Here is a 19,632-nt window from a genome sequence, read left to right on the forward strand (position 1 = left end):
CTTAATTCCACCCGTAGGTGGATGCGACTGATGCCAGCTACCCCTCAGTAAACACGTGTGTGCACTATCTGAAGTTGCCAGAGTATTCCTCCGAGGAGATCATGAGAGATCGCCTCCTCGCCGCCACCATGGAAAAGGGCTTCCACCTCAACTGAGCATGCTCCCTGCACCAAACTCCATGTGTTGATGAAGCCTGTTGTGTTTTGTTGCAGAAAAAGAAAAAAAAAAAAGCTGTGCTCGCCCATGATTTTCTCTCCTTTGTCAAAAGAGCCTACGTTTACATCTGTAAGCAAAAGGAAGTCCAGCCCATCTCAGCTCCACTAGCTCCTGAAACAGATTAAGGTCATGTCTGCAGCCCATGTCTCTCTCCCTCCACCCCCTTACACCTCTTAGTGGGACTGCACTGCATTAAGGGCTTGAGCCGCTAGTAGCCAAGGGCAGTTCTCCGTTTACGCTAACGCCCCATCTCGGAGAGCGTGTAAAGTTCAGCATAGGTTTTCTTTTCAGATTACTGTACACACATACCAGCCCTGTTTCCCCCAGAGGGGGCACGCAAGCATCTGCTTCTGTAGAACTAACTGTTGAGTGTTTGGACATTTTTTCCTGGTTTAAGTTTTACTAGTGCCTGCCTTGTTTGAAATTAGTTTTCCTTCAGTTTGAAATATTAGTCTTTCCTCCCTCCCCCTATTTTATTTTGTGTTCAGCATACAATCATTTATATGCTGTTTTTTTTTTCCCCCCACACTTATTTCCTATTTTCTTTTTCTCCTCTCCTAGCTGTTACTGTGTATGTTTCAAATGTTCGTCACCCTGCTAAAAGGATCAAATTCTGAGTGCATTTGTGTAATTTTACAATAAAGCTACAGACAGAAAACACTGGTTGTGTGCAAGGCACATTGGGGAAAGAAAAAAAAACGAAAAGCTATGCTTGTCCTTGTATTTTCTTTGTATATTATAAACATTTATTTAACTCAAGTTGCAGTTTGAAGTAAACAGATATTTTCAAACGTGTATGCTCCAAAATAATCATTAAAATGTTTGCAAAGTATGATTTAGTGGTGTGTGTTCCATTCAGTATTTTAGTTATAAGCTTTGAGTTAAGTCCAGAATGCAGTTTCATGTACATGAATATCGCGTCTACGCAACTATATAGTGTTCAGCATTTACACTTGTGTTCAAAATAATAGCAGTCCAACACGACTAACCAGATCAATCACTGTTTTTGGTGGAAATTATATTACTACATGGCAAATAATTTACCAGTAGGTGTAGTAGAGTCATAGAAAACCAACAGACCCAACATTCATGATATGCATGCTCCTGAGTCTGTGTAATCGAATAATTAAGTGAAAGGGACGTGTTCAAAATAATAGCAGTGTGGAGTTTAATTAGTGAGGTCATTCATTCTGTGAAAAAACAGATGTCAGTCAGGTGGCCCTAATTTAAGGATGAAGCCAGCACATGTTGTACATCCATTTCTCTCTGAAAACCTGAGAAACATGGGTCGTTCCAGACATTGTTCAGAAGAACAGCGTGCTTTGATTAAAACGTTGATTGGAGAGGTAAAATGTATACTGTAAAGAAGTGCAGAAAATGATGGGCTGCTGGGCTAAAATGATCTCCAGTGCTTTAAAATGGACAGCAAAGCCAGAGAGACGTGGAAGAAAACAGAAGACTACCATTCGAATGGATCGAAGAATAGCCAGAATGGCCAAAGACTCAGCCGATGATCAGCTCCAGGGTGATCAAAGATGGTCTGAGGCCCTGTCCACACGGCAACGGATTCAGGTGACTCCGATACAACTGCTTATCGTTTAGGCCTGGCGTCCACACGGCACCGGTGTTTTGGGTGCCCAAAACGCAATCTTTTTGAGAACGGATTTGTTTACGATGACGTCACAACCACATGACTGTGAGTGCTTCACGCCGGGTAGAAGTGTAACGAACTCGATGCGAGTTGTCAACAAATCCTATAACTTGGTTCATGAAACGCACTTACAAAATATTTTCACTGTGAATATTTATTGTGTAATGGTGCAAAGTGAGAGAGAGAGAGAATAGCCCTTAGGGCAGAGTCAATCCCGCCAGCAAAAATAGGGAAAAAAAGGAGCGATCTCACCTCTTCAGATGTTGGTTTAAGTCCTACAACACCTTCCTCAAAAAGGGCGTAGAAGAGCAAATTAATCCATCAATGTGTAGCATTCAATTTATTCCGGACCATTAAAGATGCCACCTTCCGGGTAGAATCATACGTCATCCTTGCCGCCATATTGGATAGGTCAAAGCGGAGAATAAAGATTAGCTGCGTTTAACTGTACCAACAGGTTTGCCGTCCAAACGAGATCACATGGGATTACCTTTCACAGGTGAGAAACAACAAATTAATCCATAAACGTGTAGCAGTCAATTTATTCCGGACCATTAAAGACGCCGCCTTCCGCGTAGAATCATACGTCATCCTCGCCGCCATATTGGATAGGTCAAAGCGGAGAATAAAGATTAGCTGTGTTTAACTGTACCAACAGGTTTGCCGTCCAAATGAGATCACATGGGATTACCTTTCACAGGTGAGACTGGAAAAATACTTTTCATTGTATTTGGTCATTATAATGTAATTTTACGAACAGATTTTCCTGACTTTGTGGCTAATATGAAGTCTCGCGCATAATAGTTTATGCGCAGGCATCCTTACTACTTCTATTGTTCTGGTGTCTCCGAAGGGACCGTCTTACAGCGCCCCTAGAGGTGTGGCATGTGTATTGCATCGTTTTCAGCAAGCGTTGCGTTGCCATATGGACCTGATATTTTACTGATCGTTGCCCGTTTGGACGCGATATATTTTTAAATAACATCTCGTTGTCGTGTGGATGTAGCCTGAAGTTACCTGTGAGTACTGTGACAATTAGAAGATGCCTGTGTGAAGCTAATCTATCGGCAAGAAGCCCCCGCAAAGTTCCACTGTTAAAAAAATGACGTGCTGAAGAGGATACAATTTGCCAAAGAACACATCGACTGGCCTAAAGAGAAATGGAAAAACATTTTGTGGACTGATGAAAGTAAAATTGTTCTTTTTGGGTCCAAGGGCCGCAGACAGTTTTTCAGACGACCCCCAAACACTGAATTCAAGCCACAGTACACTCTGAAGACAGTGAAGCATGGTGGTGCAAGCATCATGATATGGGAATGTTTCTCTTACTGTGGTGTCGGGCCCATTTATCGCATACCAGGGACCATGGATCAGTTTGCATATATCAGAATACTTGAGGAGGTCATGTTGCCTTATGCTGAAGAGGAAATGCCCTTGAAATGGGTGTTTCAACAAGACAACGACCCCAAACACACCAGTAAGCGAGCAGCATCAGGGTTCAAGACCAACAAAATGAAAGTTATGGAGTGGCCAGCCCAATCCCCGGACCTTAATCCGATAGAAAACTTGTGGGGTGACATCAAAAATGCTGTTTCTGAGGCAAAACCAAGAAATGCAGAGGAATTGTGGAATGTTGTCAAATCATCCTGGGCTGGAATACCTGTTCACAGGTGCCAGAAGTTCTCAGAAACCGTGGTTATACAACTAAATATTAGTTTAGTGATTCACAGGAATACTAAATCCTTCAGATTTTTTCAGTTTATACAGTAAATATTTGGAGTTTGTAATGAAAAATGCAGACACTGCTATTTTTTTGAACAGCCCAATGTTCATTTTTCTTCATTTTCTGTAAAGTAATTAAAATATTCATACATTTTTCTTCATGTTTTGATGTAGAATATAATGTGCAGTGTTCCCAATGCATGGAAATAAAAACTATTATAAGGATTTTGAGCTTTACTCATGTTTTTAAACACACTGCTATTATTTTGAACACAACTGTACGTAGATGTGGCGTAAAGAGTGTATGAACAAATACAATTAGACTGCGGGCTAAGGACAGGATGGTTGGGATACAGATGGGCTGACAGACTGCACACACCAACACTACGTTATAAAAAATGTCTGACTGTAGCTTAAGCCAGTATTTGTTTAAAAAAAAAAAAAAAAAAAAAAAAAGAGGTAATGGTTAGTGAATAGTGTATTTAAAATAGCACATGTCCATGATCATCCAGTCCACATTTCCTGTGTCGCCGTTTCATTCATCCTTCCGCCATCTTGTCTAAGGCCAGCAGTGGTGCAAGGATGCGGTTCTTGTTGGTTTCCACGATGTGTCCGTTCAGGATCATCTCATCAAGTATGATATGTACTTTGTCCAAATTAAACATGATCTGCTTTGGAATTAAGGAACAATGGGTCTCAGTTTGTGATAAATTGCCCGGAAAAACGGAACAGGAACATGCAATTTAGGATGTTTACTCACTAAACATTAAGGGGAACTACATCCTCCTACATACAAATTACTGAAGTTCACTCTGACTTTTATCTAATAGGGAATCAAGAACAATTACTAACTTTTAATACACAACACATTACAAGGATCTCAAACACACTTTAATGATCCCATACAGTTAATTCAAATAGTAAAACATTAAGGGCGGCACGGTGGTGTAGTGGTTAGCGCTGTCGCCTCACAGCAAGAAGGTCCGGGTTCGAGCCCCGGGGCCGGCGAGGGCCTTTCTGTGCGGAGTTTGCATATTCTCCCCGTGTCTGCGTGGGTTTCCTCCGGGTGCTCCGGTTTCCCCCACAGTCCAAAGACATGCAGGTTAGGTTAACTGGTGACTCTAAATTGAGCGTAGGTGTGAATGTGAGTGTGAATGGTTGTCTGTGTCTATGTGTCAGCCCTGTGATGACCTGGCGACTTGTCCAGGGTGTACCCCGCCTTTCGCCCGTAGTCAGCTGGGATAGGCTCCAGCTTGCCTGCGACCCTGTAGAAGGATAAAGCGGCTACAGATGATGAGATGAGATGAGAAAAACATTAACTGCTGTCATCTCTTAAACACTTTGTATAACCTGTAACTCATCTTTTGCTTTCAGTAAATAAAACCACATTTTTTTTATTTAATAAAAATCTGGTTAATGAAAGTATCAATGAGGCTTGTAATGTGCACACAGATTCATGTAGCTGCCCATTAATACATTAAGTCTCTGATTAAATTCATATGCTGGTTGCAAATTAATTAGCAATATAAAGGATACATCGAGTTCACTCTGAAAAGAAAAAAAAAAAAAAGGTCAGTGAGACAGATTGTTACTCAACAGGAATTTCCTCAAAAAGGTTCATAAGGCTAGTTCATGAACTTAAAAATATTACATTGTAGTTTGAGCATGAGCTTCAATTCCGACTTTTCCATATTGAAAATAGTTAAGTAAAATTATTTGACCAATTTATAGTCCAGTCTGCCACATTATACCAGATCCATCCATTATCTATACCATTTATCTGTCAGAGTTGCGGGGAAAGCTGGAGCAAATCCCAGTTGACTTTGGGCGAGAGGCGGGGTACACCCTGGGCAGGTCACCAATCTACCACAGGGCTAACACAGAGACGAACAACCTTTCACACTCACGGTCACACCTATGGGAAATGTAGAGTATCCAGTTGACCTAATCTGCATGTTTTTGGACTACGGGAGGAGACACACAGGCACGAACCCAGAACCTTCTTGCTGTGAGGTGACTGATCACCACTACACCACCCTATTATACCATATACAGTCAAGCCAGAAAGTCTGCACACCCCTTTCACCTTCTCCATGTTTTATTACGTTACAGACTTCTTCTACAATAGACTGAGTTCATTTTTTGTCACAAAATTCTACACAAAATAGCCCATAATGACAAAGTGAAAGCAGGTTTTTAGAAAATATGCAATTTTACTGACAAAAATAAGGTTATTTAGGGGTTACATATCTGTACACACCCTTAGCCTAATACTTTGTTGATGCACCTTTGGCAGCAATTACAGCTTCAAGGCGTCTTGGGAAAGAAGCTACGAGCTTGGCACGCTTGTTTCTGGACATTTTTGCCCATTCCTCTTGGCATATCCTTGCAAGCTCCATCAGGTTGGATGGGGAGCATCAGTACACAGCCATTTTCAGCTCCTTCCACAGATGTTCGATTGGATTCAGGTCTGAGTTCTGGCTGGGCCACTCAAGGACATTCACAGACTTTCTCCAAAGCCACTCCTTTGTTCTCTTGGCTGTGTGCTTCAGGTCGTGGTCATGTTGGAAGGTAAACCTTCGCCCCAGTCTGAGGTCCAGAGCGCTCTGGAGCAGGTTTTCTTCAAGGATCTCTGTGTACTTAGCTGCATTCATCTTTCCCTCTAATCAGGACTAGTCGCTCCGTTCCCGCTGCTGAAAAACATCCCCACATCATGATGCTACCACCACCATGCTTCACTGTAGGGATGGCATTAGCCAGGTGATGAGCGGCGCCTGGTTTCCTCCAGATGTGACGCTTGGTATTCAGGCCAAAAAGTTCAATTTTGGTTTCATCAGACCACAGAATCTTGTTTCTCATGGTTTGAGAGTCCTCTAGGTGCCTTTTGGCAAACTCCAATCAGGCTGTCATGTGCCTTTTACTAAGGAGTGGCTTCCATCTGGCCACTCTACCATAAAGGGCTGATTTGTGGAGTGCTGCCTGGATGGTTGATCTTCTGAAAGGTTCTCCCATCTCCACAAGGATACACTGGAGCTCTGTCAGAGTGACCCTCGGGTTCCTGCTCACCTCCCTGGCCAAGGCCCGTCTTCCCCGATCGCTCAGTTTGGCTGGGCGGCCAGGTCTAGGAAGATTCTTGCTGGTTCGAAACTTCTTCCATTTACGAATGATGGTGGCCACTGTGCTCTCTGGGACCTGTAAAGCTGCAGCAATTTTTCTGTACCCTTCTCCAGATCTATGCCTTGACACAATCCTGTTTCTGAGGTCTGCAGATAATTCCTTTGACCCCATGGCTTGGAGTTTACTCTGGCATGCACTGTCAACTGTGGAACCTTATATAGGCAGGTGTTGGCACTCCCCAGTCATGTCCAATCAATTGACTTTACCACAGGTGGACTCCAATTAAGTTGTAGAAACATCTCAACCAGTATCAGTGAAAATAAAACGCACCTCAGCTCACTTTTGGGTGTCATATCAAAAGGGTGTGCACACCTGCGTACATATATTTTACATTTTGATTTTTAACAAATTGGCACAAATGTTTAAAAACCTGCTTTCACTTTGTCATTATGGGCTATTTTGTGTAGAATTTTGTGACAAAAAATAAACTCAATCTATTGTAGAATAAGTCTGTAACGTAATAAAACGTGGAGAAGATGAAAGGGGTGTGCAGACTTTCCGGCTTGACTGTATAATTATTAAATTAGTATGAATGTTGATTATTCAAATAACATATGGGAATACTGATTATGGGTGGCACGGTGGTGTAGTGGTTAGCACTGTCGCCTCACAGCAAAAAGGTCCGGGTTTGAGCTCCGTGGCCGGCGAGGGCCTTTCTGTGCGGAGTTTGCATGTTCTCCCCGTGTCCGCGTGGGTTTCCTCCGGGTGCTCCGGTTTCCCCCACAGTCCAAAGACATGCAGGTTAGGTTAACTGGTGACTCTAAATTGACCGTAGGTGTGAATGTGAGTGTGAATGGTTGTCTGTGTCTATGTGTCAGCCCTGTGATGACCTGGCGACTTGTCCAGGGTGTACCCCGCCTTTCGCCCGTAGTCAGCTGGGATAGGCTCCAGCTTGCCTGCGACCCTGTAGAACAGGATAAAGCGGCTAGAGATAATGAGATGAGATGAGATAGTTATGTGATGGTTGTCCTCAGTGTTCGAACTATGCCGATATTTTCGGGGGGTTCCTTTTTTTCCCTGGGGTGTGCTTGCGCTTGTCTCAGAGTGCGGATCTCCAAACACATGAGAAGCCTATCTTACGCACATATCACGCGGACTCCACACCTCCACACACGCATCGCGTCTGAAGTCATAACTCATCAGGGGAAATCGTGTCCGCATTGGCATGTTCAAAAAACAACCTCGCGTCAACAATGATACCACACGCAAGAAAAAAAACAGTCAGGCTACTCAACAACCAACCTGGCAGCAGCAGTCGTTGTCATATCGGTTTATTTTATCTTTGATGTAAACACAACACTTCGGATATGCAAATGCTTCCCGTTACACACGATTGCTATGTCAATAAACATCATTTTGCCAATATTTTAGAGACCCCCCAACATTTCCCAAATCATGTTTTCAAGGGATCTCATGTCTGTTTCAGGGGATCTCGGATCCCCCGAGTACCCCCGTAGTTCGAACACTGGTTGTCCTGATTTAGACTGGTGTGTTTTTTTTGGGGGGTTGCGCGATGACCCGGGTCCAGATTAGGGCAGAACCGGCCCTGGCTACATTTCAGGTGTAGTTTGTTTTATGCATGTATGTACTTGCATAGATGTGTACTTGGTCTTCCAATATGGCGACTACCGAAATCTCGCGGCGCGGTGACGTCATGCGGGATCCCTCTACAAGGACATGATGTTGGGGAAAATAATTGTCCAATTTGGTTGGGTACAGGAGAGCCTAAGGAGGGTTGTGCCATGGGTGAATTCAGTGGCACATGTACACTGCTAACTAATTAATACGACACTACATAATTAATCATTTTCAGGAGGAATTTGGAATAACCTGCATAAAACAAAAACATTTTATGCTGCTGTTATTAGGTCTCAGCATGTAAGAGTGGATTTCGGCTCCGTGTATTCTTAGATACTATCAGTTGCTCACCCACAGCTGTAGAACATTCGGACTCAGCATGATGGCAGGAACGATATGCATACGGAAAACTAAATTTATCCACCTGGACAAGTTAGAAGGCCTTGGGAGAACACCAGATCAGGGAAAACTGACACATCTGCCTAATGTGGAAGTCCAGGAGGATGAGAAGGTGTAAGATATAAGAAATGCAAGATCAGAATATTGAACGTCCTCGTCAAAAGAGAGAGGGAAGGGGGATTTAATCCCATCCGATCTAGAGTACAACCTCCATCATCAGTTGTGAATTATAAGATCAAAGTAAACCAAGGAAATAGCAACTGTACAAAAACCATGTTCAAACAAACTCACACTCCGTTCACACTGCAAGGTTTAATGCTCAATTCCGATTTTTTTGTGAAATCCGATTTTTTTGTGAGGTCGTTCACATTAACAAATATATGTGACTTGTATGTGATCCTCGGTATGAACGAAAAGCGACATAAAAGTGTTCCGCATGCGCATTGCAGGATACGACGACGTCACACGCAGTGAACATGGCCAGTGTTTACGGAAGTAACCTAAAGTTTCCTGTGTATGACAGTAGCCAGCATGGAGTACCTGGCGATGATGCAGTTGTTGTCGCGACGGAGCCAGAACATGCACAATAGCCTGATGTTAAGGAGGAGGTTGAGAAGGAAGAGGGCAAGGGTTTTGGCTCAGGCGTTCTGCGGGGTAGTGACTGCAACCTCCGTTCAAAGGAACATCAAAGCCATGTTGTTGTAACTTTTTTTGAGAGACCCGCCGCCTACTTCAGCGCAGAATAGTGACGTTTGTGGCTTGTTGATGACGTGTAAGTCGGATGAATGCGACCTGGCGGTTCAGACTGAAGTCGCATATGAAAAGAGCGGATAGGAATCGGAATTAGGACCACATATCCAAACAGCCTGGGTCAAATTTGAAAAAAATCGGATCTGTCGTTCATATTGTCAATAAAAGATCGGATACAGGTCACATATGGGCGAAAAGATCGGATTTGAGTCACTTCAGCCTGCAGTGTGAACGTAGTGAAAACGTGTACAAAATGTGCTGTAATTGGAAGCTAACCCACTTTGGCATAGTAATAATAATAATAATAATCCTTTGCATAGCGCTGCATCACACCACTCGGTCCTGGATCTTTTCCACAGAACAGCATGCCAAGTTTTATTCCTTACTTAACAAAAGCATTTGGGAAACCCTCACAAAACAAAGTGTCTCGTAGACATATAAGGAAAGCTTTCTGTTAAATTGTTTATCAAGACACCCCCCCCAGGTAAATCTTATTCAAAAGGTGCAGCTTGAACTCACCACACGACTGAAGTACTTGTCAAGAACTTCAATAAAGTTGTGGACGAGCTCATAAATGGAGAGTTCGTTCTGTGTAAAGGAAAAGATACTGATTTACGTGTACAGTAATTTGATTTCTATAGCTGCTGGACAATAGATGGTTAACAACAAAAACATTAGCAGTTTTTATTTTGCAAATAATTATCATGATCGAAGTACGGAGCACGTGTAACACCATCTGGGAGAAGAACTCACTTCATCGTCGGTGATGCCAACTACAATGAAAAGAGCTGCATACTGCCGATACACCAGCTTGTAGTCCTTATACTCCACAAATGAACACTGAAAAGGGAGAAGTGAAGTCAGAATTTCACAGTGAAGCAGGCCAAAAATCCTACCATTTTACTTTGTTTTTTATTGCATGCTTGGCGGAAAAAGAAGGTCATTTCCGATGTTAATCCAGTAGGAATTATATTTGTGTTTTGTTTTTCCAATTTAACAGCAGCTCTAATGAAATAGGACTTATATACAGGCGTGGACACCTGACTATCCATTCCATTCATCCATTATCTGTAGCCGCTTTATCCTGTTGTACAGGGTCGCAGGCAAGCTGGAGCCTATCCCAGCTGACTACGGGCGAAAGGCGGGGTACACCCTGGACAAGTCGCCAGGTCATCACAGGGCTGACACATAGACACAGACAACCATTCACACTCACATTCACACCTACGGTCAATTTAGAGTCACCAGTTAACCTAACCTGCATGTCTTTGGACTGTGGAGGAAACCGGAGCACCCGGAGGAAACCCACGCGGACACGGGGAGAACATGCAAACTCCGCACAGAAAGGCCCTCGCCGGCCACGGGGCTCGAACCCGGACCTTCTTGCTGTGAGGCGACAGCGCTAACCACTACACCACTGTGCCACTCTCACCTGACTATCACACCCGTATATATGTGTGTTTGTGTGTGTGTGTGTGTGTGTGAGAGAGAGAGAGAGAGAGAGAGAGAGAGAGAGAGAGAGATCAGCTTGGGGTACAGACAGTCTGTATTCCAATTCATCCCAAAGTTATTCAGTGGGGTTGAGGTCAGGGTATAACATTGATTATTTCATTACAATAGCATCTGTCAAAGGATGGGGCATATTAAAAGTAGACGGGCTTTCGATTTCATAAAATCGGTGAAATTTAGTTCCCTCTGAAATTTGGTCATTGTGATATATGTTTATTTCTGTAATATAAAAAAAAAACCACCAGGCCATTCTGTGGCTGGGAAGTTATTTAATTTGAGGGGATTCCCTCACAAATAATGTGCATGAAATCGCTCACTTCATACAGTCAAGCAGACAGAGGAAGTCCAGTGTGTGCAGGTTTCCCTTTGACCGTGCACTGACGGTTCCATCATTCTGTCGTTAAATGAACAGCTGATCACACCGAGGTGCTCACTGACTGCCAGTATTTATTAGTTTGGTCCTGTGTTTCCTTTCCTTCGCAACATAACATATTTTCTTCTCGCTTTCCGTTACTGTACTCAGTTTTTCACGTTTCATTCGCACACTCAATTTTTCTCTCCTTTTTCAAATTTGTATCCCACAATGCCTTGCATGAACAGGCAAAGCCCACCATGTGATGCATGATGTAGTATCTTGAATTGGCTCATGGTGAAGCAGGAAAAAATAGCAGAGAATTTAGGGCTACGTGGCCCTAAATTCATTAATTGTTCTATTTAAAAAAAAACTAATAAAATTGCAAGTCTGTGATTTGAATTCAGTAGCTTTCAGTCCACTAAACAAAAACAACTGGGTGTTGGGGAAAATTCTTTTTATGACCTAAACTTGAAAAATCTGAAAGTCAGTCTACCTTTAAGCAGCAAGTCCACATGATATAAAAGAAAATGTCATTCATCAGACCGGACCACCTTCATCCACTGCTTCATGATCCAGTTCTGGTGCTCATGTGCCCATTGTAGGCACTTTCTGTGATGGACATGGGTCAGCATGGGCACTCTGGCCAGTCTGCAGCTACACAGCAAGCCACACCTTTCTATCATAGCCAGCATTGAGCAGCCTTCGACACCCATGACCCTGTCGCTGGTTCACCGGTTCTCCTTTCTTGGACCACTTTTGGTAGGTACTAACCACTGCATACTGGGAACACCCCACAAGATGTGCCATTTTGGAGATGCTCAGACCCAGTCACCTAGCCATCACAATTTGGCCCTTGTCAAAGCCACTCAGATCCTTACGCTTGCCCATTTTTCCCATTTTTCCTGCTTCCAACACATTAACTTCAAAAAGTGACTGTTCACTTTTTGCTTAATATATCCCACCCCTTTACAGATTCCATTGTAATAAGACAAATATTATTCACTTCACCTGTCAGTGGTTTTAATGCTACGGCTCAAAACACCTCCCCAGAAATATTACTTCAACGCTAATGGGTTGCTAAAGAGTTCAAGGATCTCCGTTGCTGATTGGCCGAGTTTGACATTTTCACTGAGCAAAACTGTAAATGCTCACATGCATCATCACAAAAACGTATGTGACAGAGGTCCCAGTGTTCACAGCACGATGTCACACAGCCTACCGAATCACGCAAGTTTTATACACTACCGTTCAAAAGTTTGGGGTCACTTTGAAATGTCCTTATTTTTGAAAGAAAAGCACTGGTCTTTTCAATGAAGATCACTTTAAACTAATCAGAAATCCACTCTATACATTGCTAATGTGGTAAATGACTATTCCAGCTGCAAATGTCTGGTTTTCAGTGCAATATCTCCATAGGTGTATAGAGGCCCATTTCCAGCAACTCTCACTCCAGTGTTCTAATGGTACAATGTGTTTGCTCATTGCCTCAGAAGGCTAATGGGGGGGCGTCGTGGCTCAGGTGGTTAAGGCGCCATACCATGAATGCGGGCAACCCGGGTTCGATTCCGGCCCGAGGTCATTTCCCGATCCCTTCCCATCTCTCTCTCCCGCTCATTTCCTGTCTCTACACTGTCCTATCCAATAAAGGTGCAAAAAGCCCAAAAAAAATCTTTAAAAAAAAAAAAAAAAAAAGAAGGCTAATGGATGATTAGAAAACCCTTGTACAATCATGTTAGCACAGCTGAAAACAGTTGAGCTCTTTAGAGAAGCTATAAAACTGACCTTCCTTTGAGCAGATTGAGTTTCTGGAGCATCACATTTGTGGGGTCGATTAAATGCTCAAAATGGCCAGAAAAATGTCTCGACTATATTTTCTATTCATTTTACAACTTATGGTGGGAAATAAAAGTGTGACTTTTCATGGAAAACACAAAATTGTCTGGGTGACCCCAAACTTTTGAACGGTAGTGTATATTCTCATCATCTCTAGCCGCTTTATCCTGTTCTACAGGGTCGCAGGCAAGCTGGAGTCTATCCCAGCTGACTACGGGCGAAAGGCGGGGTACACCCTGGACAAGTCGCCAGGTCATCACAGGGCTAGTTTTATATATTACATATTTTCCAATATTTTCACTCATGAGGAAATCAATGAATTGTTTTGATAAATTTGGTACTTTTTGTTTGTGAAATGTGTCTATATAATAAAAAAAATAAAAAATTCAAAAATTAAAATCACACATTGGCTTGAAGATATGAAGTTTATCTTCTCATGCCGAAAAACTCGTATTTTTCATATGAAATACATCGCAGATCTGAGTGACCATATTTCCCGATATTTCACTCTGATGATGTCACTCCCAGTGTTTTTCTGCTGACTGGACGCGTGTTGTCAAAATGGTGAACCGGTTCAAAATTAAAATTATTTTGATTAACTTGCATATTTTTTGTGGATGTGTCCACATAATATAAAGAACATTACACAGTTGCACGAAGAGACGCAGTTTATCTTCTCATGTTCACCACTTGAAGATAAACTTCATATCTTCGCGCCACCATGTAATATCCTATATATAGGGCAAATAATACAGGGCAATAATTTTACTAATTCAATTTCACTCTTACGGTCCTTAAATTTAAGCTCGACACACCAATGACTACTCACTTAAATTAAAGGACTGATACAGTATGTACCAAATGAAGTCATGGTTTTAAAATGTTTCATTTTACTAAACAAACAACCATGATATCATTTTTGTCAAGCAATTTTTGATGATGATAGTATTATCCCTGTCCCTAAAAAGCCAAGGATCACAGGACTAAATAACTACAGACCCATCACCCTGATTTCTGTGGTCATGAAAACCTTCGAGCGACCATCACTGACTCGCTCCTGGACCCCATGCAGTTCGCCTACAAGCCCAACAGATCTGCGGAGGCGAAGTGGCCAAGTGGTTAGAGTGCTTGACCACTAAGCGAATGGTCCCCGGTTCGAGCCTCGGCTCGACGGGGATCTGGGGCTCGCTCCCTGTCCACCCAGCAGTGAATGGGGACCTGGTGGAAACACTGGGGAAGTTAAAGGCGGCAAGGAAAGGAACTGGCCACCCTACCTCACTATGCCGATGGCCCAGGACAAGTGCGCTCTCTAACAGGCACTCCCCCAATGTACGAATCGTATATGGGACCATCTCTTCTTCTTCAACAGATCTGCAGACGATGCTGGCTCTTCACTTCATCCTCCAGCAACTGGACTCCCCAGGAACCTATGCTAGGATCCGGTTTGTGGATTTCAGTTCTATCTTCAACACCATCATCCCGACTCTTCTGCAGGACAAGCTCTCTCAGCTGTGCATGCCTGACTCCACCTGCAGCTGGATCACTGACTTCCTGTCTAACAGGAAGCAGCACATGAAGCTGGGGAAACACGTCTCTGACTCCCAAACCATCAGCACCAGATCCCCCCCCAAGGCTGCGTCCTTTCTCCTCTACACCAACAGCTGCACCTCCAGTCATCAGTCTGTCAAGCTCTTGAAGTTCGCAGATGACACCACCCTCACTGGACTCATCTCTGATGAAGAGGAGTCTGCCTACAGGTGGGAGATTGACCATCTGGTGTCCTGGTGCAGGCAGAACAACTTAGAGCTCAGTGTTCTAAAGACAGTGGAGATGACTGTAGACTTCAGGAGGAGCTCTGCCATACCCTCCCCCATCACCCTGTTTGACTCCCCAGTAACCCCTGTGGAGTATTTCCACTTCCTGGGCACAGCAATCACTCAGGACCTTAAGTAGGAGATGTATACCTGCTCTCTCACCAAGAAAGCACAACAGAGGATGTACTTCCTGTGGCAGTTGAAGTTTCAGTTGCCAAAGACAATGATGGTGCATTTTTACACCACCACCACCGAGTCCATCCTCACCTCCTCCATCACTGTCTGGTACGCTGCTGCCACCAGGGACAAGGGCAGACTGCAGCGCATCATTCGCTCTGCTGAGAGGACGATTGGCTGCAACCTTCCGTCTCTTCAGGACCTGTACAAGTCCAGGACCATGAAGAGAGCAGAAAGGATTGTGGCCGACCCCTCTCACCTTGGACACAAACTTTACGAACCACTTCCCTCTGGTAGGAGATTACAGTCCATTAGAACCAAAACCTCTCACCATAAGGCCACCTTTTTACCCAATGCATCTGGCCTCATCAATAAGGTCAGAGACCCCCATTGACTCTAACCTCACACTTCCAATCTGTGACATTAATGCACTTTGTCTCTGAACTGCCATTTTGCACATTTCATGGCCATGTCATGCATCTTCATTCTGTGAACCTTTACTATACATTCCAGCTCACACTGTACAGCTTGGCTATTGACTTAGCCCTTTACATATATTCTCTTCCTCTCATGCACCCTTAGGTCTCATCTCCATCTTCATCATGTGATCTATTTTTGCACATTCCGGGACATACTGTACAACTTGGACTCCAACAACTCATGCGCATACTCCTTAAATATGTCCACTTTTCACATTTGTATATTGGCCGGCGAGGGCCTTTCTGTGCGGAGTTTGCATGTTCTCCCCGTGTCCGCGTGGGTTTCCTCCGGGTGCTCCGGTTTCCCCCACAGTCCAAAGACATGCAGGTTAGGTGAACTGGTGACTCTAAATTGAGCGTAGGTGTGAATGTGAGTGTGAATGGTTGTCTGTGTCTATGTGTCAGCCCTGTGATGACCTGGCGACTTGTCCAGGGTGTACCCCGCCTCTCGCCGTAGTCAGCTGGGATAGACTCCAGCTTGCCTGCGACGGGATATAATAATACTGGATAATCAAAGAATACATGACAGTGATACGTGTGAGTACAAGATGTTAAGTATGAAACCCCTGAATATTTAGAAAACGTAACGTTATTGTAACGTACCGTCCTGTTCATACTTTCTGTACTGGGTTACGGGAGACACCCCATTTCTTACTCTGTGTATATAGCTACTTTTTTCTTTGCTAAATTCTTCTTCTATCTTAACTGTTCAAGCATCAATCACCAAAGCAAATTCTTTGTATGTAAGAGTGTACTTAGCAATAAACTTGATTCTGATTCCAATTCTGATTTGGTTTATAATGTCCAAAATACATGTCAATGTTACGTCAGGAGGTCTGACAGGTCCCAAAGCAACACGTCCGTTCAGTTACTGAGCGCTCCACAACAATGATTCAGAGAACACTCAAATTTTATATGCAAATCGATAACATTACTCTGAAAGAAGACATGCAGTTTTTGTGGATACTTTCTTTTTTTTTTTTAAAGATATTTTTTGTGGCTTTTTTCACCTTTATTATTGGACAGGACAGTGTAGAGACAGGAAATGAGCGGGAGAGAGAGACGGGGAGGGACCGGGAAACGACCTCAGGCCGGAATCGAACCCGGGTCCCCGGATCCATGGCATGGCGCCCCATCCACCTGAGCCACGACGCCCCCAGTTTTTGTGGATACTTTCTTTATATGAAACCTATAGACATCTGCATCTACACCATTAAGGTCCCTGAACAAACACACTACAGTTTTTAAAGTCCAGTTCTAACTCTTACCACACACTGTCTGACACCACGTAGTCCTGCTAAAACTATCAAATAAATGACTCCTAAATACACTTTGGGCGGCACGGAGGTGCAGTGGTTAGTACTGTCGCCTCACAGTAAGAAGGTTCTGGGTTCAAGCCCAGTGGCTGATGAGGGCCTTTCTGTGTGGAGTTTGCATGTTCTCCCCGTGTCTCCATGGGTTTCCTCCGGGCGCTCCGGTTTCCCCCACAGTCCAAAGACATGCAGGTTAGGCTCTAAATTGACTGACCAAGCCCAGAAATGGGAGGGTTACAGCAGGAAGGGCATCCAGCATAAAACTACGCTGCAGTTAATATGACATGTGGATCCTGTGTGATATGTGACATCTGGCAATATTGCTCTACATGGGAGAAGAAGGTAGTGATGACAGTCCATTTCTATTCAATGGTGAGAAATAAAAGAAGTGATCTGACCTCATCTTTCTTCCTGAACAGACAGGCCTTGACCACGTCAGCCTCCAGAGCAGCTCTCTTCCCAATGTCCACATGTTCATAATGCTTACACAGGCGAGTTTGGCCCTGTTTATTCACCATCAGCAGGAACTTGATCATGATCAGACACCTTGGGAAAGAAAAAAAAAAGAAGAAGAAGGAAGAAAATGTATGCAAATAAATAAACAAATGAAAAAAGAAAGACAGGAAAAAAGCCTCAGTCCACAAAATAGAAATATTTAGTAAATTATAACCTCGAATGTGCTGATTGTTTTGTCTCCACATTGATTCTGAGCTGCTGCACAGCCTCTCGATAAACTCCCCCTTACGCACGAGCGCTGTATTTGGAAGTGGCTCCTGGAGTTGGATGACTTGAGGCCGCGTCCTAAACCGCACGTTCCACCACTAAATAGGATGTCAAAACAGCACGCCGCTACTGGCTATGACACGCTCGTAGGGAGTGTAAGTGTGTGGTTTTTGGACGCAGCCCGGGCGCATCCCGTCATGCAGCGCGGCTCCGACTCTCCCTCTCAGTACGGAGCCTCACATCCACCATCCAGGGATCGGAGTAATGGCGGCCGGCGGATCCGGGCGCTGACACACACCACACACAGACAGAGACAGCGGGCGAGCCATAGCAGCAGCCCGGCCGGACAGACGCTCCATTTACTCCGACACGGATAGTGATAGTGAAAACATTTGTGAATAACTCTCTCTACCCGGGGGACTTTTCCTATTTGGTAAAAATATGGATGAACACCCCGGAGGAGGAGGAATGGCTACCGCGAGACAGCAGCAGCAGCAGCCGCCACAGCACGGTAACAACGGCAGCGTTAACGCTCATCTAGCCGGGTCTGGAGGCTCAGCGATGGGGCAACAGCAGCAGGATGAGGCGCCGAGGCCGCAGCAGTACACGATCCCCGGGATTTTACACTACATCCAGCACGAGTGGGCCCGCTTCGAGATGGAGAGGGCGCACTGGGAAGTCGAGAGGGCCGAACTACAGGTATCGGATCGCCCCACCGCATTAGCATACTTGCTAACCGGATTCACTCACGCATTAGCGGTGTCTGTTACACCTGGGCACTCGTTTATAACTTATTTTTATTATTATTATTCAGTCTTTCTACCTTCCAGATCACTTCACCTTTTTGTCTGTGAAGTAACCCGAGCTAGTAAAAAAAAAAAAAAGGCCTAGCTTAGCACACTGCGATTTATTAGCAATAACATAGCAACGAAAACCCGACTGTGTTCCTTGTCCGTGTCTTACCCGGGTATTTAAGCGCAGTTTAAGACCTTCTTGTCGAACGGACAGCATTGATCAGCCGATAGCATTGCCCGAGTCTCGGAAAAGCAGCCTGGAGAGAAGTGTAAACGCAGCCAGCTGACTTTCTCAACTAATCTCCTGTTCAGCCATTTTGTTTTGGTCAACATGGCGTCCGGACGGTTCGGTTCAACTCGTCACTGAGCTAACATGCTAACACAGGCAGTCCAGTGTTTTAGCCGGGGTTTTATTTTATTAAACTGTCCGAGCATTAATTTTTTTTGTCTCTGTAACTTCACTTTGATAGTACAAAAGGACTGGTTTTATTTAAAAAGCCAGCCAGCCCAGTAAACTCTCCCAGTGAAGTAAAGATGAAGCGAGTTTATCTGTTAGCTTAGGAGTTTGTCAGCCAGTGCACTAATGTTACTCTGAGCATCACGGTCTTTGTAAACATGGACACTGTAGGAAACAAAACCGTGTGTTAGAGAAAGGTTTGCGTTCTGTTCAGTTTATAGAAAGGTTTAAATCCTATTCAGGTCGTCCAGCTGGGTGGTCTGTAGTGTACGGAAGCCGAGAGAGGCCCTTCATATAATCTTTTTTTATTCACCTTGTTATTCCGAGATAACGACCTAATTAATTCAGGATCTCGAGAAAACAACACAACTAATTCGAGATCTCGAGAAAACAAAAGCGTTATTCCGAGATAACGACATAATTAATTCAGGATCTCGAGAAAACAATACAACTAATTCGAGATCTCGAGAAAACAAAAGCATTATCCCGAGATAACGACATAATTAATTCAGGATCTCGAGAAAACAACACAACTAATTCGAGATCTCGAGAAAACAAAAGCGTTATTCCGAGATAACGACATAATTAATTCAGGATCTCGAGAAAACAACACAACTAATTCGAGATCTCGAGAAAACAAAAGCGTTATTCCGAGATAACGACATAATTAATTCAGGATCTCGAG

At 43.9% G+C, this 19,632-nt stretch overlaps 3 protein-coding genes across 11 annotated transcripts in view; 2 read left to right on the plus strand and 1 right to left on the minus strand.

Annotated features, from left to right (window-relative positions):
• Nucleotides 1–1,048, plus strand: part of hectd1 (HECT domain containing 1) — an 87,051-nt gene extending 86,003 nt beyond the window's left edge. For all 6 annotated transcript variants that reach the window (XM_060933907.1, XM_060933910.1, XM_060933908.1 and 3 more), the window contains one exon: nt 18–1,048. In XM_060933907.1, coding sequence (XP_060789890.1) covers nt 18–155 — 138 coding nt within the window. In that variant the 3' untranslated portion in view covers nt 156–1,048. The remainder of the gene's footprint in view (nt 1–17) is intronic.
• ap4s1 (adaptor related protein complex 4 subunit sigma 1) lies at nt 343–18,799 on the minus strand. 3 transcript variants are annotated; one of them, XM_060933923.1, is made up of 6 exons: nt 18,660–18,799; nt 17,372–17,519; nt 10,247–10,333; nt 10,013–10,081; nt 5,126–5,137; nt 343–4,257 (listed from the first exon to the last, which is right to left on the minus strand). In XM_060933923.1, the coding sequence occupies exons 2-6, from the start codon at nt 17,507–17,509 to the stop codon at nt 4,129–4,131; spliced, it is 435 nt and encodes a 144-aa protein (XP_060789906.1). In that variant the 5' UTR covers nt 17,510–17,519; nt 18,660–18,799; the 3' UTR covers nt 343–4,128. The 3 variants fall into 3 exon arrangements, with proteins under 3 accessions (XP_060789906.1, XP_060789907.1, XP_060789908.1); XM_060933924.1 differs by lacking the exon at nt 18,660–18,799 and adding an exon at nt 17,644–18,630; XM_060933925.1 differs by lacking the exon at nt 5,126–5,137.
• strn3 (striatin, calmodulin binding protein 3) overlaps nt 17,900–19,632 on the plus strand; it is a 93,488-nt gene continuing 91,755 nt past the window's right edge. Inside the window, exon 1 of one of the 2 annotated variants that reach the window (XM_060933918.1) lies at nt 17,900–18,395. In XM_060933918.1, the coding sequence (XP_060789901.1) occupies nt 18,138–18,395 (258 nt within the window). In that variant the 5' untranslated portion in view covers nt 17,900–18,137. The remainder of the gene's footprint in view (nt 18,396–19,632) is intronic. The other variant, XM_060933917.1, reaches the window with a different exon arrangement.

This window comes from Neoarius graeffei, chromosome 11 (genome assembly GCF_027579695.1).
Source record: "Neoarius graeffei isolate fNeoGra1 chromosome 11, fNeoGra1.pri, whole genome shotgun sequence".
In the NCBI taxonomy this organism is placed as follows: Eukaryota; Metazoa; Chordata; class Actinopteri; order Siluriformes; family Ariidae; genus Neoarius; species Neoarius graeffei.